Here is a 22,467-nt window from a genome sequence, read left to right as displayed (position 1 = left end):
GTTTATAGTTACGATCGAAGAAAACACGAGAACATTTCGACACAAAAAAATGATTTTTTCCATAAAAACTGAGAATACATCCTGTATTGCTAACAGCACTACAAACGGAAACTTGATGAAGGCTCACCATGAACAAGCTTCCAGCCATGGAAAAGATGACAAAATAAAACTTTCCTGATGGACTCTTCTACATTTTGTGCTTAAATTTTACAATGGGAGCCGACTTCCATGTACTCTAAGACTAACGACGCCATATTTCATAGAAACTTGTTACAATGGAAATTAATTGTTCATCAGGCTGAACACGATCAATTGTAGACGAAGCAATTCCAAGAAATCAACAGAACCTGAACGTCGTTTATATGAAATACGACTAATCATTAAACGATAAAGATTCTCTTTTCAGATTAACTCAGTTTTATTAGTTATAGGATTTTTTGTCTATTTTGTTTACGTAAAAGGCCAGAAATAGAAGATTAACACTCACATCTTAACTGTTTATCCTTAACCCTAGATCTCCACAATGGCAGTCTAAAATAAGGAAGTAAAAGAAACTTCTCTAAAGTTAACATTTTCCTCAAACAACAACAAAATTTAGTGAACTACGATAATGTATGTGGATTGATAAAATAAAAACTTATCAAATATGATATCTATCTCGACATATAAAAACATTACACTAATAGAAAATGAAGAAATATCCAGTCGTTTTTAAAATCTATTGAACTTACATTTCTTATAAGATGAAATGTCCATAATAAATCAGGAATATTTTATGAAAAAAAAAGTCATTCTATATTATATCCTACCTTTCACTAAAGAAATATTAGCAATTTTGTGGTAGTTCAACATTTCATAAAGAGTGAGACAAAGGTTATACATATTTATTGTAGTTGTTCTGGTTAGCTTGGACTTCAACAGAGAAATATATTTAATTCTTGTGAAAGTTTTTTTTATCCGAGCAAACATTATTTTAATCACTGTCAAATTAATTATATCATTTTTTTAGTGGATCTATGATATTATGCAAAACTAAGAAAGGAAGTTGATTTGTTATTCATGCTAAATTATGCATTAAGTAAAGAAGATTATATGCTGAGTATAAGACAACTAACATATATAGGGCATTACCTATTAAGAAGATTACATCGGTATCCGATAAGAATAGGAGATTATCTGTTAGGTTTACTAAAGACAAGTATTAGTTCAGAATAGAAGGTTGTTTGCACGTTAGTTGCATATTCATCAGCACATATTCCTGAGAAACCAGTTATATTAAACTAATTTTCTTTCGTACAGGTATCGTAATCACAATTGGTTTCTTTACAACGTACTCCATCGATCGCTATCAAATACAATAAAACCTTAAATGGCCTATTATCTTGCTTCAACGACTCCAAGACGATAAGAGGGGTTTGTGGAAAAATGACTTCCTGTCGAGAACTCTTTCTTAATACAATTCATTAAACAGCTAGGTCAATCAACTACGCATGCGTATATCAAGTGATACACTGAAAATATGTTCTGTCTTTTTTATTAGAATATGTGGGCTGTAAATCGTTTAATGTTAACAAAAGATTCAGAGATAAATTTCACGGGATGAATAGAAAGTTAAATTCTCAGAACGATTATAAGGTTAATTTCACAAAATGATCAGACGGTTACTTGCATGGAATGGTCACAGGGCTAATTTAACGAAATGGCGAGAAGGATGATGTTGGAGTTATAGAGAACTATATATATATATGATAATTTCCTTTTTTTCTGACATTCAGAACTCTCCGTCGTCAAATGTATCTAATAAAACAGAAATTTTAATATAAGATGGAAGTATTCCTCACAACAACACGTTCGATTCAGTTCGTTCGATTGTAAAAGAGGCACTTTCACGTGAAAAAACTGATAACCCATGTTGAATAAGCTCGAATCTACATAGACAACAAATGCATAGTTTGTTAGCTATAAATATCAATATTTATAAATCATCCCCACCTTCTACAAAATGCATAAATATGCACTCCACTGTTATATTATGATAAATATTCATAATGTTGATATTAATAACAAAAAATACAAAATATGTACATAAAATTAGCTGTTTGTTAAGAAACGTTCTAACTTACCAGAATAGTGAACTGAAGCTAATATTATTTACAGCTAAGGTATTTGTATTTTACTCATCCTGTAATTTCAATCTCTCTTATTTCATCGGCATACTCTGTTTTATCTATTTCTGTGCTCCAAGTCTTTCTTTCTGGTTCTACCTATTCAATTTTTGCCTGTCTCTCCAAGCAAGGAACGCTCGTCTACAGGTAACTGAGAATTCAGGGACCGCAAAGAACGTAGATCGGCTATTGGATGCACGTGATGTTCGTTGTTGTTGTAACCTTCCGCAGTGAGTTTGGATGACGGTTATACTGGCAGGTCGAGCGCAGAACACTCCGCGGTGTCGACACGGCGAGTTGAGAGCGTGCTCACATACCGTGATAAAAGCAACTACCTGTTGCACGAGTGTTGTTTAGTTGTTAAAATCAAGGAACTTCTACAAAAGACACCGCGTAGAACGTAAAATTAATGCGTGGGTAAAATATTTCGTGTTTAGTTGTAAGATTCCTAGTAAAACAAAAGCTTCATAAATGCACATAAGTCGTTAGAACTGTAACGACAAGGTTTTAATGCTTAAATAGTTATTTTCACAGAATTCACTCGGCTTAATCTAACTATAAAACATATTAAATTCTGTGTATAATAGAACGTTTTTTTACGATGGCAAGATATGGGTCTGTGATTGATCCAATGCTTCATTTGGGTGCCGCAGAGGGAATGCTAAAAAGTCGCCCATCAGCTACAAGTAGCTCCACAGACTGCGGTATAAGTCCTGTCACACCCGCGACAACTAGGTTGGCTGTCGGACACTGCTACAGTTCCAAAGCCTGCGATGACGGGGTTCCTATCTGGACCTCGTCTTTCGGGTCTACTCTTCCATTACCATTCTGCGGACTCAAAGGTTTGACTGAGGACGGTTTCAACGTAGGAAGAAGAAGACTTATTCAAGAAACTACAAGTAGCATCTCGTCCATTGACGGTTCTATAGGGGTTGAAGTTAACGGCACTTGCGAGTCTAACTCTTCGCTAGCAACCACTACACGAGATGGTAGTGGATGTCTAGAGTTCAACTCTTACAAAGATGCCAATAACACATCATATACTGAAACTGGCCAGAACATGTTAACCGTCCATAAGTATTCACAGCAAGTGAAACCTGGCCGTAGCCAAGAACAGAGGATTCGACGACCGATGAACGCTTTCATGGTGTGGGCCAAATCAGAACGCAAACGTCTGGCCGACGAGAATCCCGACTTGCACAATGCAGACTTAAGTAAGATGTTAGGTAAGTGCATGCTTCATGAGATTTATAAAATGAGTGTTGTAGTAAACTTTTACCAATGATTTTTGAAAAAAGAAATTAAGAATGAATTTAACACATTAAAGCAATTAAAAAATAAAACAACACTGTGTGGATTATCAAAATAAAAAAAATAGTTATTTTATTCAAGAATAAAATATTGTCGATAAACCAATTGAGGGTGAGAAAAATGAGTGTCAAAAATCCGTATATTTTTAAGGTAAGAGAAAATTTAACTCTTACAAACAAAAACATTGTAGAGTTAGGGCAGTTTCAGTGTCTAAGACGTGTGGAAAATATATATATATTGGACGAAAGATAAACTTAATGAAACAAATTCTTACAGCTAACAAAAATGAGGGTTAGATAAATCAATCGAATAAGCTCAGTTTTAATAATGTGGAGACTCAGAAATCAAATCTTACAACTGAAATAAAATAACATTTCTATAAGTTCTCGTGAAACATAGAAAAATTAAGATTTGATTAAATCAAATTGTCTCTTGGTGGGACAGCGGTAAGTTTACTGACTTACCACGCAAAAATCCGAGATTCGGTGGACACAACAGATAGCTGAAGGTGGGTGGCTTTGCACTAAAACAAACAAGTCATTAAATCATATCTAAAGATCGAGGGAAAATTGGGTTGATGAATTAAGTTTTATGATTTGGGAAATGTTGGGGCCAGACAAACCAAGTCTTAAGACTGAGAAAAATTAGGTTTCAATAAACCAACAATTTTAGAAAAACGATCAGATGAAACTCCGATCAACCAAATTAGTTTTCCCATTTTAGATCACCATTATTATATTAAAGGAATCTGGTTGTTTTATGTAATTCATTTTCAGTGTTGTGTTTCAATGTGTAAAAAAGTACTTTTGGGATGAAAGTCATAAGTGTTTAGATAACGTAATAAATATTATAAATATAACTAGCTTGTAATCTACGTTTAAAACTGACTATCAATCTATACAGATTTCGTGAATATATTTCACACATAAACGTAACCATTGCCTATTGGAGAATAGAGCCGAGATTGCCATTCCGGACTGTGTATGAGTTCGATTTTTGATCATTAGTCTGTTCTTGTTTTACTGGCTTTCTGTTCTTTGTGCAAAAGCTGATAATTCATCACTTTATTTGCCAAACAACGCTTGAACGTTAGAAGGGGGCTTGCCTTATATAACCTGATCAGATAAAGATCTGAATACACTTAATCTACTATTTTAAGAACTTCAGACCTGGGTGATCTAGAAAAGAGTTGAGGTGCTGTAGATTCTTTAAATAGATTTGTATATCATCAGATCAATGAAGTTGTATATACTATTCGATCACTGAAAGGAAGAATTATATGCAACTTGTTCTCATCTATTGGTCGTAGTAACTACAATAACAATGAAAACGTACGTTGAAACTTACGACAATTCACTTTAAAAATACTTACAACTAAAGTATACCCAATGATCATTATTATTTTTGTAATATTCGATTAAACAATTTCATCGTTTTTCGATCGAGAGTGGTTAGCGCGCCACACCGTGGATGTGAAGTTCCGTGGTTTGTGTCCCTTTATCGCCAAAAAATAAATGGCACTGTGCACATGAGGGCTGTGAGTGCGTTATAAGAGTGACGGTTAAATTCCACTATTCGGACTGACAAGAGTAGTCGAAGAGTTGGCGGTGGGGGATTATGTCTAGCTTCCTTTTCTCTAGCCCAGTGGTCCCAAACAGACAGCCCTAGGGCCACATCAGGCCATTACTCTAGTCTATCAATTCAAAATAAGGGATGGATAACACAGATAGTCTACGTGTAGCTGTGTGCGACATTTAACAGACAAAGGAATAATTAATTCTTATTATATAGTTAACGAATTATCACATGTTTAAATATGTAACATATATACACATATATGTATAAAGGTTGTATAAAATAGTTTGATTTGTTTGGAATTTCGCGCAAAGCTACGCGAGGATTATCTGCGCTAGCTGTCCCTAATTTAGCACTGAAAGACTAAAGGAAAGGCAGCTAGTCATCACCAACCACCGTCAACTCTTGGGCCTCTCTTTTACCAACGAATAGTGGGATTGATCTCACATTATAATGCCTCTCGGCTGAAAGGGCGAGAATGTTTGGTAGGATGGGGATTCGAACCTGCGACCCGCCGATTGCTAGGCGAACGCTCTAACCACCTGTCCATGCCAAGCCCTGTGTCTAAACTGTAAAATATATGAAACGGCTGGAGAAAGAAAATGCATGAAACTGCTAAGGAACAGACATTACATTACGACAAGTGTGTTCAAAAGCAAAAGCGTGTCTAGTCAGATCTCAGAACAGTTTTAAGGAGGTCGAAGGTTTTAGGATATAGGCAATAGACTATTCAAAATAATACCAATAAAAAGCAGTTTTATTTACCACATTTTAAAATTTCTAGTGTTCGTCTTTTGTTCATGGTTGTACCTGATGTATGGGCATCGAATCATTCACAGATAAAGATTGTGTTATTTATACGATGTCGGAGCTTTAATCAATAGCAGTCTTGTTCTAATTCTAAACGTGTATAAGTTTTATAGTTTTTTAACAAAGACTAATCCAAGATAAAGCTTTGAGTACTTGATATGTCAGTGAGATAGATGCAGCAGTACAGCAGACACAAAGTATTCAAAGCATCTAAAGTTTATTGCCACAGAACTACACATTCGGCAGATTTTGAGACGATCTCCCGTACGTGAGTATCTATGGAATGATGTTTTTAATGGATTGTTCTCACCTCTGTAGAAGCCCTTTATAGCGCAACTTGTGCTACTGTACTGCGGAGGAATTTACTGCTCGCAGTAAGTAATTTAACTGTTAATAAAGTTTGTTAAGATTGTTCTTAACCGGATTTAATAAACAGTTACTAAGTTATCTTGTCCATAAACAAGAACATTCCCCAACACACATATATATATAAGTATAGAATATATTATATATCTTTTGTCTATGAAATATTTTAATGTCACTACCAAAATAAAGAAAAACCTGTGGACAAATTTTGACAAAGATTGCTTTTGACCGACATGGTATTTTTCTAAATCAAAGTAGTTCGGATATATACTTTGTAACTTACTGAAAACACTATGTTAAAATATGGACGCAAACATTAAGGCTTGTATAGCAGTATAAGATCCGAACCATCAACTTAATTAATGTTCTGTTTTACATGATTAATACTTGAAACCATCAATACTTGGTAAAACTCCATAATTACAGAATTGAGGAAAGCAAGTAAATTATATGTTACACAATTATTTAATTTATTACTACCATGGTTTTGTTCGTAAATGTATCGTAAGATATAGCTGTTAACTAGTTATTTCAGTGTTTATCTGACGAAGCCATTAAGGGCGAAACCATGGTAGTAATAAATGCAACATCTGTGAAACTTACAATTGTCTTTGTTTTCCTTTATTCTGATGTATATGGTTTTACAACCTCGTATATAAATATATATATATTCAACAAAAGAGTTTTACCTAACAATCTGAATGATTTATAAAAGTCAAGCTATATTATTAAAAGGACAAATTCAGAGCTGAAGCTGACTTAAACGTATATATATATATACAAAAGTTTATTGTTTACGGGCCAGTTTTACAAACACGTGGGCTTTACAACTTCAGTAGTATGTCACATGACAACTGGAGTTTTTAGTTTGTTTGTTTTGAGTTAGGATTGACGTGTATAAGTTGTTCACGTAGTGCTTGGATTGTCTAATAATTTTGTGAATGTTTAAGGATCAACACATAGAAATGCATAATACCTATTGTGTAAGAATACATAAACTGAGTGCGTTTTATTAAAGTGATGTTTGGAGCCTCAGAGTCCATATTTCCACGTCCGGTTATGCTTGATATGACGAACGTGCCTCTTGACAATAGTCCTAAATCCCAGTTTCCATTGCAAAAGAGTCCATCGTAAGGCTATCATGTTCAAAGCACACCACTCCTCATAGAAAGCTTTTCACAATCCATCTAGTCTACGAGGACAACGATTCCCAAACAACCGTTTCAACAGACCGATCCATAGACGTTGATTAGTATGTCTTCGTATAGAATAGAATGAATATCCGTTTCATTTTCCAGCTACTCGAAGTATACAGCGGTTGAACGGATATTTCGTGGAAACAACTTATGTACATATGACTTTTGTTGCTTTTCCAGACTTAGACTATTTTCGATTATGGTGTGTTTTGTTGACTGTGGCATGTGGAAGGCCTTTGCCATTGATCTTTGTGCTCGTTGATTTTAACAGGAAGCCGCACTTACCACGATTGGGACAAGAATCATTGCAGGTCTCTTTCTGGATGTCTTGATTTCCCAAGTCGATCCATATTCCTTTTTTTTTTGGCAATTTCATGAAGTATAAAAGATATCTCAATATTGGAAATTGTAAATTTACAATCCAAACACACCTTTATGGTATGTGGCTATGAATCTTTTGCTCTTACAAACCAATCCTAAAAGCGATAAATTTTCGTTGGCATCACACTACTTATGTAACGCCAAGCAATGTCAAAATGTAGTTCTGGTACATTCCGTTCCACCATGACCTTGTTACTGCTGTGATTGTCACATAACCTGTTGATTTGCATATCTAAAATCGTTTTAATATAATGTACTCAACCTTGTATAAGTTATTTACAAACTATTATATGTTATTTAAGAACCACTGTCTTATATATTTTTTTAAAAGCTTATACTTCTAATCTATAAGTCAGGAATGTAATATGTATACTTAGAATGCATTTTACAAAGTTAATAAAATAGTATAATACCGTAACTATGTAAATTATTTATTCTGTGCTGCAATCAAACTCAACTACTGCACTTTGTATATATCTATATAAGTTAGCGCATGAGAATGATAGTATTCACAGTGGTGTTCATGTTCTGACTCCTCTTTAAGAAAGAATCTGTTCAATACGTTTTTATTGTGTAATTTCATCTCACAATATTAAATAAAAATACTGGAAAAGTTGAAGTAAGAATTCCGTCTTTATTCTTAAGAAGAACAAGTAATATGTATCACATATTATGGAAAGCATAAACAACTTTATGATTTAAAATATGAAATTGATAAACAATATAAATAAAACTGTTTGTTACATCTTACTGAATAAGTCAACAAAATAATCCTATATAATGTGGTTAATCACTATAGATTAAAATATTTTTATATGAAATATACCATAGCATGTGGGTCGGGTGTAGCTCTTGTGGTTAGCGTGATGAAATGTGAATCCAAAGATCCATGACTTGCCAACCGTTGCGGCAAGATTGCGCTTTGCACTTTGAGGCCATGTGTGCGTTATTAAAGTGACGGTCAAATCTAACTATTCGATTAGAGCAGCCCAATAGTTTACGGTGATTGGCGTTAAGTAGATTTCTTTCCCCTATAGTCTATCAGCTCAAAATTCTAGATAAACAAACTTGCATTATTTAATTTCTGTTATGCATATTGGTGTATAGAAGGCATATTAATTCTAGAAATAAACAACCTTATAACACCAAAATGGTGTTTTTATTTAATTAGACACTCAACGTTTCGCTTCTTCAGGAACGTTCACTAAAACACAAACCGAAACTGGCAGTTAAAGGCTTCGTTCTGTCAGTTTCCGGAAGAAGCTGTAAAGCGAAACGTTAAGTGTTTAATTAAAAACAACAACAACATTTTGGTATTATAAGGTCGTTTATTTCTAGTATTAATGAATAAAATTGTATGCTAGATTTTGCTTTCGGCTGGCAGTAAGCCAAAGAACGCACATCAAATCGTGTCAGGCCTCAATGTTCCCACAAATGAAGTCTGTAAGTCTAGCTTGATTGAATTAAACTTTTGGCCTGTATAGTCACTAGGATAACTTGAAATGTTCCCATGGCTGACTGTCAGGCAAATATCATTCGCTGCAATAACTCGTTTCAAGGTTCACAAACAGCGCATACACAGGGGAGCAAGATTTGAAAGTACATTACCGACAATTTCAGTCACATGATTTTGTAAATGTTTCATCAATTTTTTCTGTTTCTTTAATTTATTTTTCTTTGTTTCACAGTATGAAGAATTCGTGTGTCTATTCAAAAACACTTTACTGTCATTCCTTTTTGCTGGCGTACATTGAAAGCTGAAACGCTTACAGGTTTATCGCAGAATATGAATATATATAATCCTTCTAATTTTTACCTATAAACGTGTATGTTTACTTGATTTTTAAAACTCCATCCTCATTTTTAACAAACGATTTGAAGTTTTGCACGTAGGTTCTTGGCCCTAAAAACAGGGGATCAGATATTCTCGGGGTATGTGCACAGGTTTAAGAAACGGAAAAGAACTTTAAGATATTGGAAAAAAAATATATATATATAGGAAAATGAGCCGGAAACATTTAATAACTATAAACTGGTAATTTAGTAGTTCAAATTTTAGTTCTAACCTGTTTGGGTTTTTAGTGACATCAAATCAGATGACATGAAACTTATAATCTCTCTTCTAGTCTCATTATGTTATCACAATAAATTTAACGAGTTGTCATCTCTCTCAGCTAATCCTTCTACAATATGCACTTATATTAAGTAAAATGGCAAATTAAGGTTATACCAATATTTTCTAGAGGTAGTTTCGTTTTAGATGCTTGTTTGTTGTTCAGCACAAAGCTGTATAGCTGTGCCCTTCGCAGGGGTCGAACCCAGAACTTTACCTTTATAAACACCTAAGCTCGCCGTTGAACCACCGAAGGGCTTTAAGATTTCCAGTTGTCGGGCTGGATTCGAGCGTTAATCAGCTCTGTGGATTCTCAGGCTACAAAGATGAACTAGCTTGAATTACAAGCTTAATTAAATATGTGCGTAAAACAGTCAGGCATGCGTAACTAGGTGACAAGAGATGGACTAAAATTTTGATATGAGCTAACAAGTATATAAACAGGTACAGAGAATGTAAAGTTAATACTACCATATATATACAGAGTTATATAGATATTCTATTTGTAAAGAGAGAGAGAGATGGGGAAATGATACGATGGTTAAAGGAGATAGTGAGAATGGCACAATTTAAAGGGTGATTGTAATGCAGTTCATGATTTCTATTGAAAGCTGTAATTCTACCCAACAATAGCGTAGCTACTTTAAAAGCGCCGAGGAGGCAGGTCGAAAGACTACTGTTTGATGTCTAGTAGCTGGAAAAGGCCAGACAACCAACTGGATAAACCATGGGATGCTAATTACTCGCAAGTCGTGACGACCATGGGGTGGGGCAAGTGCACGCTTGGCCTGGAATGACGTTGTCGAACAACTGTGCCACTGTTCCTAGAGCAGGACTTGTAAAAATAAAACTGGACACGATAAATGTTTTCTTGGAATTTTGCTCACTTTATTTCATTTAATCTAAAGACTATGAGTTGAATAGTAATTGCACTAACATTGTGTTAAAATGGAACCGCACGTAACCACACAGTCAATTCTGAAATATGTTTGTACAATTTTTTTCATAACCATTTTGTTTATGACCAAGTGAACAAACATTTCTTGATTTTTAGCTATATTGTGATGATAAATGTATACATCACTTATCACAAAATAGTTTATTATTTTTTTTTGGGGGGGGGGGTGGAGTATGTTTTGTCTTAGCGCGCTTTTGCATAACATTTTAAGATATTTCAGTTCACTGTTTCGTGGTTGCTGACAACTTCGCTCACTTACACATGATGTTAACTTCTCATTTTGAAATTGTCTTTATAGTATTACCACTTTTAGCTGTTATAATAGAATATATTCAATTAGAATTGTGTGAAAAGTTACAATTAGAATATTTTTGTATAAAAGGTTCAACTGGAAAAAAATGGGACGAAAAGGTGGGACAAAGCTCTTATTGCTTTAATCCATGTATATTGGTAGTATTGCAGCATGTTTAAGTTATTAGAATCTACCAAACTTGGATTTATCCTGAGTTTGACTAATGCTCTCATTGGTCTGTTGTGCCGTGGTGACCACTAAGTTGAACTTGTTTGTCTTCTCGACAGTCAAGTGGAAAGATGAAGCTGTCTTTAACCGGTTTGACCTGATTTTGGTTGGCTCAGCTAGCATAAATGATGACGTTTGTCAGGTCAATCAGGGTTTTGTAGGTAGATTATATCTGAAGTTCGAAGCGAGACGAGGTTTAGCATTCAGGTATTGAGCTGTGTATAGAACTTTGTATATTTTTGTAAAGTTAACTTTGATGTGTAGTTCTATAATATATTCATTTAACTATTCGATCTCATACTGTTCAAAATATCAATTTGTATTTATTTAGTTTTAAATATTTTTTTAGTTTTCTTGAATCATTTATAAGGTTTTTCTAGAAAATAGAGTTTGTCATGCATTCGTTGACGTTTGTTTGAAGTTAAGCACAAAGCTACACAATAGGCTATCTATGCTCTGTCCACCACGGGTATCGAAACCAGGTTTCTAGCATTGTAAGTCCGCAGACATACCGCTGTACCACTGGGGGGCTCATGCATTCGATTTAGAGAATATTGTGTTGTGTCCCTAGTATAAAATCAACATCTCTGTGAATGTTGTACGAGTTGAATTTCACGGTATTATTATTTTCTTATGTACATATGGGTTAAACAGTCAGGTAGTAAAGAACCTTCTAGGCTCAGGCATAACCGTTCCTAATTTTTAGCTACTGACCAGAAAGAAAGCCGCGAGTTAGAAGCAATCGCTAGTTACAAGGGCTTTGGAACAATTAATAAGATTGGAGGCCACTCATGTAAACTACCTACAGCTAAAAGCGCGGAACGCGTTCAACATCAATTAGCTCTTATCCTCAGCTCAGCATGTTAACCACTGGACCACGATTAGTCTTGGTTTTCATGAGTGAGTTTAATTAAAACGTTAGCCAAGTATTTAAGAGTCTATATTATTATGTTAGTGTGTCTATGTATTATTGTTAGTTGTTTTGGTGATTTAACAAAAAAAAAAAAATAGGTAAAGTGTAGGCTGCTATCAGGAGGATGCACAAATATTGTAATATTATTTCATTTCTTTTTCTTCAAAGTTAATCAGTTTCATGAGATTTCTTGTGAGTACGGGTAACAAACGTAAACGTTTCCTAAGCAGATTAATCTGCTCTTAAGTTTTTATTTTATTTTAAATTTAGAAAATTAACATTTATGGTCCACCCCCGCCAGTGGTTCAACGGTAAGTCTGAGAGTTTACAACACAAACAATCGGGTTTTTATACTCGCGGTGGGCACAGCGCTGATAACCCATTGTATAGCTTTGTGCTTAATAACAAACAAAAATAAAATGTCAAATACGCTGTATTTAAGTAATCACTGATCACGAGAAAGATTTTGAAACTATGAAATTTGTATCATTACTGTTTTTTATATACAATATAAAATTGATTTACGTACCTCCACATACGCTAACGTATAAAAAAATACGTTTCAAAGATAGCTTATATTTACTGCAGTTGAGCGCTGTTTTTTTCTGAATAGAACGGCGATGGTTTCAAAGGCATTCTTTAATGTTATTCAACTCATTGTGAAACAGTTCATTACTGCTTTGATTAAAATCTTCGTTAAACGTGTTCATCAGTTAGTGGTATATAATGAGATGTTTCACACCAAGTAAGATAACATTAAAGAACGGCTTTGTAGAAATATGCTTACCCTATAACTCTATGTGGAAGGATTGTCAACAACACTTTAGAAATAACGAATCTTCGCTCTACTGTTAGTGTAGAAAGTGACACTGTTTTTACTGTTTATGGGTAGAGAGTAGTAAAACAACAACAAAAAGAAGACACTTCATAAACATTATCCACAGACACTATGTAATTGTATTTTTCAAAACACAAAACTAAGAACAAAGTTTTTCTTAAAAGACAAAATTGATTTTCTGCAAAAGTCCTCTTTACGCATACCCAAGTTGCAAACTTGAATACATTAGTTTCACCGCCAGGAGGCTTCAGCAGAAATACAAAAACAAACAAACAAAAAGAAATTGAAGGGTAAAGACTATCCTACTAGCTTTGACAAACACACGTTAGGGTGCAGTAAAATTCATCGACCCAAACAACAGTCCAACATGATTTCATAAGCTATTCAACTTAGAAAACATTGCCCAATATCAAATAACGGGCTCTACCTCTGAAAGTTAAACTGTATATTATAAAGACTTCAATATAAGACAATATATATGAGCTTTAAAATGAGATATAGGATCTGCTTAACAAAATAAAGGTGCATAGCATCGTGTGAAGCAATTATTTAGTGTAACTGTCAGAATGAACAAATGCTAATTATTGTAAATTTCTCAAATACATTGTTTTCCAGCTTTTAGGCTTCAGAAATTTAAGCTGTCGGAAGTAGTAGTATTTATAACTTAGGCTTTGGAATGGAAAAATTTAGATTAGACAATAATTACAAGTGAAATATAAATAAAATTTATTAGTTTAGCTTTCTTTCAAGCTATATTTATGCAGTGGTTGGGTTTTTCAATAGTCTATGACTTATTCGTTTTTATTTCACGTGTTACTATTTTCTAACAAAACGAGGTTACGAGGTAAGGTATTAGTAGTGAAAAGTGCTAGTTTTTGGGTTTTCATCGTGATATATGGGCAAATTGTGTGCTTCAATATATTATACAAAAATTGTAAGAATGTTGAGTTTGACCAGCATAGTTTAATGGATATATTACCTTACCAGTTCATGGCAAGGATGTTTTTTAACTCCAAAATTCGTCAAATATGCAATGTCTCCGAAAGAGGCTCTCCAGCTTAGATAATGTGCAGTTCCAAGCAGTACTGGATTAATGCATAGGCCACCTAGGCCCGGGCCTAGGGCGCCGGCCACACAGGGGCCCCGCCAGCCACCCAAGTAAAAAAAAATCATGGTTCGTAAAACTGTCAAAATAGAGGCAAGAGTGAGTTATTGTTATTATTATTCCCAAATATTATCTGGATCCAGGGACCCCACTAAACCGTAATCCTACCCTGGATCCGATTTTCCTTGGCTGACAATGCCAATTGTCCATAGTCTTTAAATTATTCTGAAACCCTAAGAATTGAAAAACAAAGGAAATGTAGACGAATAACCCACTCAACCATCTGAAAATGCTATTTTTTGGCTGCTACACGTTAAAGCGTTTCTTACTAGTCTTCAGACTACGATTATACACCTTTATATTAGAACACAGCAGAGAAGGTGTTTTGAGCGTTGCTCTTCTGAATATGACAGAATACGATGTTTTAAAGTTCGTTACAAAAATAGCGCCAGTGCTGCGAGTGAGATCTGGGGGGGATTAGATTTTTGGAAGGATGTGTTATGGTTAAGATCACAACCGAGTCATGTAGACTAGAATTTATCAACACAAACGGTAATTTAGCATAAAACAATATCACGTTAGACAAATAAACTTGGAACTAAGCCTATCGTTATCGTTAACATTTTTCAAATTAATCGCATCACAATAAACTTAGACTTATTGCTAACACTTTCGATGTCATAATACAACAATCCTTTACAAACCAGCATATTGAGTTTGTTTTTGTCTGTTTAACACATCTGGTTAATATTCTGTTTATATAGTGATGCTGCAAATACCACGAGTTAAAATGGTTCGGAAAACCGTGAAACAGTGGTCTTTTCGTTTTATATTTTCACCTACAACGCTTTAGCTCCTTTGTTTGAAAGGACATATATCTATCAGCGAGTAGTTTCCAGAGAATGAAAGTGCAGGGGAAACGACAAAAAGAGAGAAAAGCCCTCCCCCCTCAACATTTCATCTGACGACTACTAAATCAAAGTCACAAGTAACTTTAATAAAATTAATATTAATTTCGTTAATATTAGAAACGAAAACACTCCGAAGCTGGTTATAACTACTATGGTTTATTCATGTACTCTTTCGTAATGAAAAATGAAATTTCTCGCCAGCTAAATACGATGTAGTTGGATGACAATTCTTATATGTAGCTGTACTACTGATGAAAGCTGATGTGGTCATGGTTTGATGGATTGGCTTTGACTTACCTGTTGTGTAATAACTTCTACCAAAAGAGTTGCTAAAGTTTTCAATAAAAATGTGATCTACAGTAGCATACATAGGGCTACGAAGGACATGGAGCAAACATATGTTGCCTTGCACAGTCCAATCCTATTAGTATTACGCAGGTGAAAGAATACACTATATTATAACATCAATGAAAACATCTTACAGATTGTTTTGTGGTGAAATATTATGTTGTTAATTTGTAGGAGATCACTTTTGGATCTTCAGAAGCTGCAAATGTGTATCAAGCGAGAGCTTGGACCCCAAATTAAGTAATTTTGTAAATTTTAAAAGAGACCTTATACGATTTGGGACTGAGTTTTATCAGACTAGCTCTCGGGTACTTAAGTACTAATTTTATATATCTCACAAGGTTCCACTTCCAAGACGTGGTTTTGAGTTGGATCAGACTTTGGACCAGCTGCACCGGCTACCAACTACATGTACGCCATTTGTATTCCAATATGTTTAATCATACAATGGATAACTTTCAAGACAGTCAGTAATACTTTTGTCACTTATTACTTACTTTACTCCTACACTATTCGTTGGTAAAAGAGTAGCCCAAGAGTTGGCGATGGGTAGTGATGACTAGCTGCCTTCCTTCTAGTCTTACACTGCTAAATTAGGGACGGCTAGCGCAGATAGCCCTCGTGTAGCTTTGCGCGAAATTCAAAACAAACAAACTTTACTCCTACTTTTAAAAACTTGAAAGCCCAAAAAATAATCAAAATATACTATTTACGCTACTCGTTTTATTGATCTCAGAGGTTGCACAAAACCTAGAACGATATTCTTAGTTATTATCTAATTTCCTTTTCCTTTTAATCATCAGATGAGTTTACTCTTTCACGTTAAACTTACGATTAGAAATTAGCTTTTAGTGAAATTAACTCTTTCGGTGTGATACAGTGTAAGAAAACGACAATTATTAAAACTTCTATTTGACGCTTTTAATACTTTTCCTTCGAAACAAATACAGTTCCGTAAAAGGAAAATTGATACAATGTTGCTTGAAGCTCTTTGTAGCAAATTGTGTATTTCTGTTTTACAGAGGAAACAAAGTTAGACCCTGAACAAAACAAAACCAAAAAGAGTAGAGCATATATTTTTTTCTTCTACACGTAAAACAAAGCTGAACTGTGGAGAGAAAAAAAATCTTGCTCCACAATTTTTTTCCTCGTGTATTCTTTTGTTTGTTGTTTTCCTTTTATCCGCTAGGGTATTGATCGTGTAAGTACACTAGCGCCAACGAAACGCATGCCTTGGCTACCATTTCATGTCGTAAAGGCTGTGCATAATGCCTATGTACTTTTAGTATCTATTACATTTGCAATACTGTTAAGTTGTAGTTGTGAATCCTCCTTTCCTCGTACTACTGGTCGTAAGGATGTTTGCCAAATTACCAAGAAAAATGTAGAAGTGATTCGAATATAGGCTAACGTTGTTTGGCACACGAAACGATGAAACGCTCGAAGATTCTTTGTAGACAAAAAATGTCCGAGTAGGCACAGCCTCTCTATTTCTTGGGGATCACCAAAGAGAGAAGAAATTTTCACATAACATAAAACTTGGTTTATGTCATTTGAAGATTCTTTGTAGACAAAAAAATCTCCGAGTAGGCACAGCTTCTCTCTCGGGGATCATCAAAAAATTACTTCACTTGACATAACACTTGATTTATGTCATTTGTACTCACCAGTGCTATACACAAAAGAAAAAAAAACAATAACAACACAAAACAATAAGATAGAAAAGGACAAAGCTTAGGGGATATTTACTAACAACTTGAATAAGTTATTTTTAGAAAGGTTACTCAATACTTAAGCACATCCAAAAAATAGAGAAATACGTATCTAAAAAACAAAACAACCAACCAATGAATCACTTAGATAGATGAATAAATTTGTTTTTAATTTACAGTTACATAATCGATGAATAATAGAATTGAAATCAAATTACGATAAATGTAAGTGTAGCAGCCCAGTGTTCTTTTGGGTCTCATTCGTCATTAGTTATATGCACACAGCCCAGTGTTCTTTTGGGTCTCATTCGTCATTAGTTATATGCACACAGCCCAGTGTTCTTTTGGGTCTCATTCGTCATTAGTTATATGCACACAGCCCAGTGTTCTTTTGGGGCTGATTCTTCATTAGTTATATACACACAGCCCAGTGTTCTTTGGGGTCTCATTCTTCATTAGTTATATGCACACAGCCCAGTGTTCTTTTGGGGCTGATTCGTCATTAGTTATATGCACACAGCCCAGTGTTCTTTTGGGTCTCATTCGTCATTAGTTATATGCATTATATGATATATTGAAGCACCAGGATGTAGTATCGAGGACGAAGTTTGCCTGTAAATACCAACACAAGTTATCGATGCAATCCATATGTAATGTTCTATCTAGAAGAGAACGTAGAAGTCTGTCTACGCTTATTTATGTTTAGAAAGGAGCTGAAATGGAGTGAGTCTTATAATGTATCAATGTATGAAAACAAATAAGCAATGGCCAGGTGGTTAGGACGCTCGACTCGCAATCTGAGGGTCGCGGGTTCGAATCCCCGTCTCAACAAACATGCTCGCCCTTTCAGCTGTGGGGACGTTATAATTTGGTGGTCAATCCCACTATTCATTGGTAAAAGAGTAGCCCAAGAGTTGGCGGTTGGTGGTGATCAGTAACTGCTTTCCCTCTAGTCTTACACTGCTAAATTAGGGACGGCTAGCGCAGATAGCCCCCGTGTAGCTTTGCGCGAAATTCAAAACAAACAAAGAAGCTTACAAAAGATTGGTTGGAGTATTTTATGTGTAATTTTGCTTATTTTGTCAGAATGCTCACGCAAACCTATACACAAAGAGCTATTGCACATAGTCATTCTTAATTTTGAACTGGTAGATTATATGGAAAGCGGCCAGTCAACAACACCCACCGCCAACTGTTGGGCTACTCTAACCGAATAGTGGTATTTAACTATCACTCTTATAACGTACACACGACAAAGGGACACGAACATTGATTCCTCAAATCAAAGTCCGAGCAAACTAGCCACTTTACCACACCCAACCTTATGTGGTAATATTGATTCTGTTATAGAGGGATGAAAAAGTTGCCTTTCTTGCCTTTCACTAGTCATTGGTTATACGTGCAAATGAATATTAAAGTGTAACTAAAAATATTTTAGGTCTTTAGTTATCTTTAAATATGCCACCTAGCGGCACAGTCTGCGGACTTACAACGCTAGAAATCGAGTGTTTCGATACCCGTGGTGGGCAGAGTCGAGATAGCCCATTGTGTAGCTTTGTGCTCAACTTCAAACAAATAAACAAATCTTTAAATACAAAGAAGGCTACTTGTAACTGATTAGACGTTGAGAGTAAAATTTTTATTAGAACTTATTTATGGAAAAAAAATCTTACAAGTCGATCCTCAACTGCTTGTTTGTACAAAAGAAAAAGAAAAACTTTATCATATTTTCTATATACAAGAGTGAAAGAGTTAAGTCGATCCTCAACTGCTTGTTTGTACAAAAAGAAAAATATATACAAGAGTGAAAGAGTTAAGTCGATCCTCAACTGCTTGTTTGTACAAGGAAGAAATTTTATCATATTTTCTATATATACAAGAGTGAAAGAGTTAAGTCGATCCTCAACTGCTTGTTTGTACAAAAAAAGGAAGAAATTTTATCATATTTTTCTATATATACAAGTGTGAAAGAGTTAAGTCGATCCTCAGCTGCTTGTTTGTACAAAAAAAAAAGAAAACAACTTTATCATATTTTTCTATATACAAGAGGGAAAAAGTTAAGTCGATTCTCAACTGCTTGTTTGCACAAAAAAGAAAAAACTTTATAATATTTTTCTATATACAAGACTGAAAGAGTTAAGTCGATCCTCAACTGCTTGTTTGTACAAAAAGAAGAAAATTTTATCATATTTTTCTACATATACAAGAGTGAAAGAGTTTATGTAATTAATATATTTAAAATGAAAAATTAGGAGAATCTATTTTTACAAGTTAAAAACTTCCTTAAATTGAAGGTGTACATGAGGAAAGGAAAGCCTTTATGATCTATGAATATTCATGTAGAGAAAAGCAAGATGAGTCTACTGAATTAATTAATATGCTAAGGTATAGAAGATTACGTTTGGATGTTAAAATATAATATATATAAAAAGTAAGAAAAATATTTAAGTTCAGTGTGCTGAGAAATGATTTTTATACAGAAAAATAAAATAAAATTTTAGTATCAGAGAACTTATTTGGAAGACATTTCTGTAAAGGTGAAAAACAATACTGTTAGGATTATATAACTGAAAGTGTTCTTTACACAGGGCAATATTAAATGTTTGTATCAGAAGTGAAGTTTATCTATAATATGATAACAGAGACTTATTGTTAAAAGCTGAAACGAAAATCTTGGGGAACAGAGCTAGATGTCACATAGAATAGTGATATAAATTTCGCTTCAACTAAAACTATATACGATGTAACCCAGCTAACATGTTGAGTTTTACTATTGAACGAAAGGCCTCGTTGGCAGTGGCATATAACAAAATATAGATGAAATTTTGTTATAGTTTCCTCTTATTAGAAATAATATTGGGCCAGGAAAGAATGATGTGATTTAAATTATTATCAGTATTGAGAGTCCTTTTTATCAGGAAAGAATGACGTGATTTAAATTATTATCAGTATTGAGAATCCTTTTTATCAGCAAAGAATGATGTGATTTAAATTATTATCAGTATTGAGAGCCTTCTTTTATCAAGAAAGAATGACGTGATTTAAATTATTATCAGTATTGAGAGCCTTTTTTATCAGGAATAATAATGTGATTTAAATTATTATCAGTATTAAGAGCTTTTTTTTATCAGGAATGATGTGATGGAAATTATTATCAGTATTGAGAGCCTTTTTTATACACTTAAACGGTATGAAGAGCCCTACAGATTATATTATAGATGCTCTTCATTTAAATATAAAAGAAAGATTAAAATAGGGTTACACTGTATATCCTTTAGATGGAATGATATAGTAAATTTTATTTACAGAGCTCGAATTTTAGAAGATTATCCCAAAAATCAGTTTTTCACTAAAAATGAACAAGAAAGACTGAAGGAAAAAGAAACTGTAGACTTTGTTGACTGTCTATGTTAATACATTTCCTTTAAAAGCACGATGTTTAAATACACGCTTTATATGTAAAGAACAATAGACATACCATCATTTCAGTTTATATCAAGAACTGTGATTCCTACCTTTATATGTTAGAGTGCACTAGATACATGCTAGAACATTCGCTCTTCTTCTTTTCAGAAGGAGGAAGAAAAACAAATATAATGAATTTTATTTCAACTACTTGTAAACGCTGATTATTGTCAATAAGACATAAAGAACTTGGGATATTCGCGGATTTTCATTTGATAAGATAGTTTTCAATCTAGAGTTCTAAACTTTGTACTGAAGCGCGTGTACGTTTAAACATAAAAGTTGAGAAGAAAACTGTTGAGGATAGACCAAAAAAAAAATAAAAGAGAGAGAGAGACAGAAGTCATCTCCTGATGTTTGTCTCAGTCTGTGCTAGTGTTTCCCCACGTTAAATTCTCTAGGTCAGAAGAACATATTTTTAGCATGGGTGCGCACAGCGTTAGCTGAAACAGACGCAATCGTTTTTGTCTTTGTTTTCGAGTGCGTAGATTGAACAAACGCTAGATAGTAGTCGCATGAGATCTTAACATATGAAAGATCTGCACTGTTTGATAAAAATGAGGAACATAAACTATATTTTAAACCTAGTTTTTTAAACAAGACTCTTTTGTTTTGTACTTTTTTGTAATTGAATAACGTACTGATAGATTAACTACAAGTCGTCTGTCAAGTTTCCAACACCCTATGCGGAGATTCTCAGACAAGATTCCGTCTACCGCATTTAGTAGTGTACCAAGCACGTGATCGGAGAAAAGGTATAGGGACAGGAATCTAAAAAGCAAAACTAAGAGGAGAAAAAGCACTTACAGAACACTTAGCGTCAAGGAAATTACGTGCAAATTCCCAGATAATCTAAAGAACAGAGGCTTTGGCAAAACTCCGACGTTTTCACCTACTTTTACTGAAAATAAAATTTTGTGTCGAATCTCTATATTAATTCCTGAGATATGTGTTAATATATATATATGTATATATTTAGAAAAAATAGACGCAATGTGAGGCAGTTAACATAGTTAAAGTGCTCTATTTGTGATTTTAGTTTAATTTGCAGTATAAAGTTAACACAATCACGCTAACTTCGCCCCTTGGTTGGTAAAACGACCCACTAATCTACTACGTTGTGTTTTACTAGTTATCAGTCTTTGTAGCATAACTTTATGTAAAGACAGATATCTCAAAAATTATTCATTTAATGATAAGTTGCGAATTATCTTCTAAACATAGTATATTAACATAAAATTCTTAACCATCTTTTAAAATTTAGGCATTGAAATAAGATTCGGAATAATCTTCTAGAACACTGCATAAAGAATAAACTCGGAATCATTTATAAATAGTGCAGAAACATTAGATATTGTTATGAAATAGTGTATTAACGTGAAACTCAGGATAGTTTATAAATAGTGCAGGAACATTAGATATTGTTATAAAATATCTTATTAACATGCTATTTATAAACGATCCTGAATTTGATATTTTATAACAATATCTAATGTTCCTTCGCTATTTATAAACAATCCTGAATTTCATGTTAATGAGATATTTTATAACAATATCTAATGTTCCTTCGTTACTAACATGAAAGTTGGATTCGTTTTAGAATATAGTGCATGTATAGGTAAGAACTCGAATTATTGTTTCATGTTTTAAAATAGTACATTAGCATTAAATATAAATTTAGCTTTTGAAAACAGTGCACTAACAGGAAACACGGGATGAATTTTAATAGTGAATAAACACAAAACAGAAAAGGTTTATACATGGATGACTAAATAGCATT

The 22,467-nt window shown here is 34.0% G+C and overlaps 1 protein-coding gene across 1 annotated transcript in view; it reads left to right on the top strand.

Moving 5' to 3' along the window:
* The first annotated feature begins 2,482 nt into the window (after positions 1-2,482).
* The window catches only part of LOC106461314, a 66,472-nt gene continuing 46,487 nt past the window's right edge, over positions 2,483-22,467 (top strand). Inside the window, exon 1 of the mRNA XM_013921131.2 lies at positions 2,483-3,391. Coding sequence (XP_013776585.2) covers positions 2,767-3,391 — 625 coding nt within the window. The 5' untranslated portion in view covers positions 2,483-2,766. The remainder of the gene's footprint in view (positions 3,392-22,467) is intronic.

Source organism: Limulus polyphemus, unplaced genomic scaffold (genome assembly GCF_000517525.1).
Source record: "Limulus polyphemus unplaced genomic scaffold, Limulus_polyphemus-2.1.2 Scaffold932, whole genome shotgun sequence".
Classification (NCBI taxonomy): domain Eukaryota; kingdom Metazoa; phylum Arthropoda; class Merostomata; order Xiphosura; family Limulidae; genus Limulus; species Limulus polyphemus.
The sequence above is the reverse complement of the archived record's forward strand: the minus strand, read 5'-3'. Positions and strand labels throughout refer to the sequence as shown.